We start from the raw sequence: 8,015 nt of genomic DNA, 5'->3' as shown, positions 1-8,015 counted from the left end.
ACTTCTTTTTTTTGCACAATTCGATGGTCTTAGTTTTATTGTAATTTACAGGCGTGATTGAGTTTAAATGTATAAACACTGAAAAAGAGTGTTCGCGTTTGGGAAATTAAATGCTCTATATGTAAATTTTAGCTACAAGTTTATGATTACTGGGACACAGACGTGAAAAACGCACACACACAAACATACACACCTAATTCAGGCGTTTTATTTTGAAATGCTCTGACTGGATTTCCGCTGTGGGAGCGAGTCGCGCGGTGGTGACGCCGCTGTGAGCAGCTGATATGGCGGCGTTGCTAAGAGGTCTGCGGGCTGGAAGGGCACTCCGTGGCCTGAGCAGCGGTAAGAAGGGGTCACCGCTGGTTTTGTGATTATACCGGAGAGCCGGGGACACGTTTTCCAGAACGCGTGTCTGTGTCTGCGTTATCAGCGCCTTTAGAACGAGCGTTTTATTAGCGTTAGCTGATCGCGCCAAAGGTGATCATGAAGGACGATATCAGCAACAGGGAACTGAGTGTAGCTCCAAAAACGGGGCTATTAGGAGGTTTGTAGTGTCCGTGTTGGCTCTGCCGGGCAGACCTCACAGGTGACTGCAGGGTAAACACGTAAACAGGTTCCTACACCGGGAGGGGGCGTGCTGTCTGCAGTTATACAAGCTGTCTGAGCGTTTCTAATGAAACCCCTAATTAGTGTGAATGCTTGAAAAGCATTCACAGTATTGTTGTTGTAATCTTTATTATTATTATTATTATTATTATATTTTATTCTGTATTCCGTACGTTTTTTGTAATCCTACTCCTTCAAAACCGTTCAACTTAGAAAAACCATTCCAACACCGTTAGATTCCTATTCTTTTGGACAACACTGCTTCCATTTTTCATATTTTTAACATTTATATTTTTAATTTTATTCAACTTTATTCAACAAAAATTTATAATGTATTTCAATGGGGAGACCCTTCAAATCCTCATTCAACTTACTCATTTTTAAACTCTTACTACTTCCACATACATTGACATAGAGCCACCATTCAAACTTTAAAACGAAGACAAGACATTCAACTATTCAACTTGCATTTATCTTTTCAATATCTATTATACTTTTTCTTCAGTTCCAGTTTAAGTTTCATGATGTTTTTTCACCCGTTTCAGAGTTTATAATGGGTGTGTATGGGACGGAATGTTGGGGCTAGAGTGAGACAGCTCAACTGCTAGAGTGAGAGGAGCAAAAAAATTAATCTTAAAATCTTTTTTAAAACTGCTGCTGTGTCCACAGCGTTTGCTCTACAGGTATGATTTTACCCTCAAAACGTAGCCATGGCGGTCCTCTTTCATCCAATGTGTTTACTATTGTACTAGGTGTTATGGTTCTTTCATAAATGTCACCAATGCACAGCCTCCTCCCTCCAACTCTTCCATAGACTCTAATGTTAAAATGGCTCAGAAGGTTCGTTTGAAAATCAGAAGAGCATGGTGTCTTTCCACTGTCACCACGTCCATATAATAAACTCCACAGGCATGAAAACTGAGAATTCGGTAGACTAGAAGCTGCTGTCGCTCACGGTGAAAGAATTTTGTCAATACGACTTGTACTTTTAATTTGGGAACGATTTGTTTCGGCCTGACTTTTCTGTTCATTTTAAGCAGCAAAAGTGAGGCGCATGTCTGTGTCGTGTGTATGGAGCCATTGGGTGCAGTCACTATAGCAACCAGGCTCACACCTGCCTGCTTAACGAGCTCTGCCTGCCACTGTGCTAAGATTCATCTTAAGCACTTCTCTTTCAACTGCTGCTGTGTCCACAGTGTTACAGCCATCATTTTACCCTCAAATTGTCGCCATTATTGTTCTCTTTCCAACACCGTGTCTTTCAAAGCTCAGGCATTTAAACTTTTTAAACTGTGTGGATCAAAGTGGAGGGATCACATTTGAGTCATTCAGTGATTCAAAGAATATGACCTTTTAATATTCTTTCAGATGTTTTCTGACTCTAAATGTTCTTTTCTCATTTCTTAGGGTTTTCTAATTTACATTTAAAACATTTTCAGTTTTTTTCCAACTCCTTCTTCTGTGTAACCTTCAGCTTTTAGCAGTTCAGCACCTTTGTTTTCAGGTTAAATTTGGGTTTTTTTTGTTTTTTTTTAATCTCATTCAATATTTTTAACTCAAAATTCAGCAATTAATTCATTTCAGTGCATACATTCAGATTCAAGCATTCACACTGCAGTTTCTTCAGAAAATGCACTTTCTAGTTATAGCTCCCTTTTCCTCTTATCATTGCAAGTTCTGTGAAACACATGTGCAGTCTCCTATTGAAGTGTATCTACGGTAAAGCTTCAGTATTTGTTGATTAGAGTTTGCAAAAAATGTACCAAACCGCACATTTTCCACTGAAATACACACTTAAACTATGAAAGCTATCAATCGTTTGATACCTAAACAGCCTAATTTATACTGAGTTAGTATAACAAATCAATTTTAAAATCCTCCCGTTGGAATACTGGGGTATTTTTTATAATTTGCCCACATTTTATTGGAATAATTTGATAGAAAATATATAGAATATATATATATATATATATATATATATATATATATATATATATATATATATATAATAGTTAATGAATAAACGAATAAAGCTAAGTCCATATGTCCTACACTGACAGGTCACTTTATTAGGTGCTAGCACTGTGCTAGACGCCCTTTCTCCTTCAGAGGTGCTTTAATTCTTCATGGCTCAGATTCAGCAAGGTGCTGGAAACTTTCCTCTGAGATTTTGGTCCATGTTAACATGAATGCATCACCCCGAGACTATAGATTTATCAGCTACACATATATGAATGTGTTCTACAGCATCCCAAAGGACTGGTGACTGGAGGCCATTTGAGTACAGTGAACTCTTTTTATGTTCAAGAAACCAGTTTGAGATGATGTGACGTGTTCAACCTGCTGGAAGCAGCCATCGGAAGATGGTCATATGGAGATGGTCAGCAACAATACTCAGATAGGCTGTGGTGTTTGAATGGTGTTCAGCTGGTTTCAAGAAGCGTGCCAGGGAAATTCTCCCACCTTATTAAACCACCACCAGCCTGAACTGTTGAGACGAGGATCGACAGTCATCAGACCAGGCAACATTTTTCCAGTGTTGTGCGTTCAGAGATCTTTTTCTGCTTTTCACTGGATATTTTCTCTTTTCAGACCGTTCTCTGTAAACTAGAGATGGTTGTGTGGGGAAATTCCCAGCAGGTCATCAGTTTCTGAAATATTCTCTCACAACAACCATGGCGCTTTCAAAGTCATTTTTCCTCCCATTCTGATGCTCAGTGTAAACTTCAGCAGGTCATCTTGACCATGTCTATATGCCAGTATACACTGAATAGCTGACACATGATTGGCTGATTAGATATTTGCCTTAACAAGCAGCTGATGTAGTGACCAATGAGTGTAGTATAATAAGTATTTAGTGCAGCATTCTCACCAATATTTCTCTTAAGTGTAACAGATGGGGAAATAAAGTACTTCATACCATTTGATAAATTGTACAGGTTTCACTGAGCTTGAGTTTAATGTAAATGTGAGACTTTGTACTGTGGTTTGTCACATTTAATCCTTTTTCTAAAAGTTTGGTAAAAGTGTGAACAACAACAGCACACACTGGGAGGAAAGTGACAGGCGATAGAGATTCGATACAGCACGATTATTACGAGAAATAAACAAGTACACCGTATTAAAAATGAATCTGTGGAAGTAAATCCATATATTTGTATGCTCCAGTGGTGGCTGCACCAACAGCAACAAACCCTCAGTGCGGCAGTCTGAGACGAGGCTTCCGCTGTGCAGGGCTGAGGCTTCAGGATGAGTCCAAATCTGACAAGCCTCCCTCCTCAACCTCCTCATCCACCACCTACCATGAGCACTACCAGGCTCGCTCTGCTGAACAGGACACGGCGGCTTCTGCTTCCGATCCGGCAGCCGACCAGTCTACCGATCCAAACACCAGGTCAGTAATCGTTACATTAGTCACTTCTGTCATTCAACAGGGATTTTACAAGATGCTTTCTGATGTGGGAGAGCTACACTTGGTCTCACATTGCCGTTTGTCTTTGTGAAGTTACCAGGATCAGAGCGGGGAGCAAGATGAGGAGTATGAAACAGAGGAGCAGCTTCAGGCTCGAATCCTGACTGCCGCTCTGGAGTTTGTTCCTCTGCACGGCTGGTCGATGGAAGCTATCGCAGCTGGTGCTGAGGTGAGAGAGTAGTTCAAAGACTTTATCGTGTAGCCCTGTGTTCGTATGTAAGCTGCACCGTTAACGCTGTGGTTGTTGTGTCTGTACCAGAGTCTGGGTTTGTCTTCTGCTTCCACCGGTATGTTCGAGAAAGGATCCGGAGACCTGGTCCTACATTTCATCGCTCAGTGCAATGCGCAGCTGACGGAGATCCTGGCTGAACAGCACAATCAGGTCCAGCTGGGCCAGGCTGAGTATGTATACACAGCAGCTCACTTTGCAGTTCAGCTACACTATATTGTCACAAGTATTTGCTCTCTGCTTTCACAAACGTATGCACTTGATCATGACATTATCTAAAACCTTTTGGTGTGTTGAAGCATTAAGAGTTCCTTTCACTGGAACTAAGAGGCCGAGCCCAATTCCTGAAAAACATTCCCACACTATAATCCCTCCTACACCAAACTTTACACTTTGCCGGTTGCCAGGACAGCGGTACTTGTCAGTCTGCACTGTGCTAACCCAGACTCATCCATCCGATTGCTAGACATGTAATTCATCTCTCCAGAGAACACGTTTGAACTGCTCGAGAGTCCAGTGCCATTGTGCTTTACACTACTGCATCTGATGCTTTGCATTGTGCTTGGTGATCTAACGCTTGGATGCAGCTGCACGGCCATGGAAACATATTCAGTAATGCTCTCTGTGCACTGTTCTTGAGCTAATCTAAAGGCCACATGAAGTTTGGAGGTTTGCATTGACTGACAGCAGCCTACAGGCCTCTAGGGACTTGATTTTATTTATCTGTGGCCATGGAGGTGACTGGAACACCTGAATTCAATGATTTGGATGGATGAGTGAGTAGTTTAGGGAAAACTGTGCAGATTCAGCTTGAGCTCAGGTTTAATTCAGGTCGATTATTCACCTACGCTTTAGGCTGGAAAATAAAACACTCAGCGGGACAGGTAATATGAAAAAATGTGAGAGATGTAAAGACAGATTTCTCTTGCAGACCAAAGAAGACTGCAGATTTTATAAGAGACGCTGTAGAGACCAGACTGCGCATGTACATCCCCTACATCGAAACATGGCCACAGGTACAGCATGGAACACTGAGAATATGAGCTTCTGAGTGTGCTCACAGGTCAGGAAGCTTTACTTGATATTGTCTTCTCAGGCAATGAGCCTACTGCTGCTTCCCCACAACATCCCCGACAGCCTGAAGCACCTCTCCACGCTGATGGACGACATCTGGTACTACGCCGGAGACCGATCCACAGACGTGAGTGGATCCTGTCACCCTTCTTCTTCTTCTTCTTCTCCTCCTCATAGCTTCCTGTCCCCCTTTCATCACCACCCTCAAAATATCCGACCTGCCACCTCCCAGGTTACTGCCCCTATCGACACCTCACTTTGTCCTTGCTGGTACACTGAAAATACTTGTTTCTTATTAGCTGGCAGGTGCCACTTGAGCATTTATATAAAAACAGCGAATGATCGCTCCAGTCAGCAGATTATATCACAGATACTGTTTAACTAACAAAGAGAAAAAGAGGGCTAACGACCTTCTCATGAGTGATCGTTTTCCATTTTTTTATTGATACATTTGTAGTAATTGGTAATATTTGATTTGTTTCAGTAAAGGTGTAACCTCGGAAAACTATTGACACCTGCAGCCGTAACACAAACTCCAGTCGTGCTTAAATTTGCAGGCAATGCATGCTCTCACACTGTGTGCAAGGACAAAATCACCACTATCACATACGTATTGTCTAAGCTGTAGCTAACTAACCAGCCCCATGTTGGCTCTTGTTGTATTTACATTTAAGTTTGCATGTTGCGATAAATCGGTGCAATCATTTTCCTGGCAAAATCTAAAGAAATGAGTGGCAGTTCAAGGCTTTTGCACAGCACTGTTTTCTGGTGCAGTCTCCTGTGTGCTCTTCTTTAAAGCTGACCTTTTAGATTAGATTAGATAGAACTTTATTAATCCCTCGGGTGGGTTCCTCTGGGAAATTCGATTTCCAAAAAAGCACAGCACAGAAGTTACAGAGTTACAGAATATTATATATATATATATATATATATATATATATATATATATATATATATACACACACACACACACACACACATATATATAAATACAGAGACAATATAAATAAAATATACGAAGGGGATAAATAGAATAAATAGGAATAAAAATACAAGTGAATTGCACATTTCAAGTATTGAGTCTATTGCACCGTTGACTATTTACAAAAGTATTGCACAAAAGGTATTGCACAGTGAGGTGAAGAGGCACTACAGCTTAGTTGTTTTATGTGCCACTGCATCCGTTTTACTTACTTTACTTTTGAGTTTACCTTGAAATAAATGTGGACTAGGAGTAAAACTGCAGGACTCATTTCTGTTGTAGATGAATTGGTACACAAAGCGTGCGGCGCTGACGGGCATCTACAACACCACAGAGCTGGTGATGATTCAGGATTCCTCTCCAGACTACCAGGACACCTGGGCCTTCCTCGATAACCGCATCCAAGATGTAGTCAACATGGCCACCACAGCCAAACAGGTAGAGAGTGAAACATTGTTAAAGACTCACTCCTGACTTCTTTTGAATGTTTTTGCAGAAGCACATCTTTAATCGCTTTGCAGCATCACCCAGCAACGATAATAACAAATAAATGACCTGAGATTTAGCGTTTTAAGAGAAATCATGTAAAAATGAGTCTTTATGTGACACCTGAACCTGTTCTTCAGCCATGTGTAAGCTGTATGTTCCACTTTGATGTGTAGGTGCAGTCAACAGGTGAAGCAGTGGTGCAGGGACTCATGGGAGCTGCTGTTACAGTGAGTCTTTTGTGTTATATTCACCATTTAAATTCACTCTTCTCATAACTTCTGCCACAGGATTAGCGGAGATACTTAAGTCTTCACCCTCTTCTTAGATTTGTGCTCTTAACTCTCACGTTCTTGAAGGAAACTGTGTTCATTAATGTCTGCACGCCTCTTTTTCACAGCTGAAGAACCTCACAGGATTGAACCAGAGAAGATGAAGCACCGATCCCGACCGTCCACATGATGAGCAGAACTCTGAAATATTGGACTATGGCTGTTAATAAACAATAGAAGGAGCAAATTTGTTTCTGATCACCTGCAGAAACTCTCACCCGCTGATCCTTTCACTCTCCTGCTCAGATCATTTTTTCCTTTGTACAGAAGGACACAGATCTGCAATTTAGTTGTTGAATCAAGTGAAAGTTCAATAAAATAGTAATTGTATATTTAACTTTTTTTTTTTTTTTGGTTTGTCTTCAGTTGTGAAATCAGTTTCCCACTAAAGAACTACGTTTCAGGTCAAAGTCACTATATTTTACTAGAGCGAAAACCCTGTGCCACCAGAATGATTTGAAATGTTCTGCAGTTAAAGTTTTGTATATAGAGACTTTAAAGTGTCTGATTTGGGACGTTTGCATTAATTGTAATTGGTCTAACTGTATTACAATGAAAAAGCAATTTTGAAACGTCAATACATTGTCTGTTAATGTCTTGGTTTGCCCACCAATCTAAACGCTTGAAATATTTGTTTTAGATTAATGTGAGACAATAAAGTTCTTGCCTGAAAAGGAATATGCAGATAATGTTTGCAAGCAAGTCAAACTTGAGAGTTTGTGCTTTTGTTTTGAAAAGGGAGCTACCGTCGTCTGTAACCCGGTGGTTAAAAGAAGACCCGCCTTCGAGCCTCTTTTGACCCAATCACTGTACGCGTTTACATCTCGAGGCCAA

The 8,015-nt window shown here is 40.8% G+C and overlaps 1 protein-coding gene across 2 annotated transcripts; it reads left to right on the top strand.

Moving 5' to 3' along the window:
- Positions 1-240: 240 nt before the first annotated feature.
- coq9 (coenzyme Q9 homolog (S. cerevisiae)) lies at positions 241-7,855 on the top strand. Of its 2 annotated transcripts, none has more exons than XM_085464795.1 (9): positions 241-342; positions 3,775-4,000; positions 4,112-4,247; positions 4,338-4,480; positions 5,239-5,323; positions 5,404-5,508; positions 6,646-6,801; positions 7,026-7,079; positions 7,250-7,855. In XM_085464795.1, exons 1-9 carry the CDS (start codon positions 285-287, stop codon positions 7,283-7,285), a joined length of 999 nt encoding a protein of 332 aa, XP_085320921.1. In that variant the 5' UTR covers positions 241-284; the 3' UTR covers positions 7,286-7,855. The 2 variants fall into 2 exon arrangements, with proteins under 2 accessions (XP_085320921.1, XP_085320920.1); XM_085464794.1 differs by having other exon boundaries at positions 5,404-5,613.
- The last annotated feature ends 160 nt before the right edge of the window (positions 7,856-8,015 follow it).

The sequence above is a fragment of the Copadichromis virginalis genome, linkage group LG7 (assembly GCF_057382275.1).
Source record: "Copadichromis virginalis isolate Kocher_CV1m ecotype Utaka linkage group LG7, C_Virginalis_male_GT1.1, whole genome shotgun sequence".
Taxonomy (NCBI): domain Eukaryota; kingdom Metazoa; phylum Chordata; class Actinopteri; order Cichliformes; family Cichlidae; genus Copadichromis; species Copadichromis virginalis.
The sequence above is the reverse complement of the archived record's forward strand: the minus strand, read 5'-3'. Positions and strand labels throughout refer to the sequence as shown.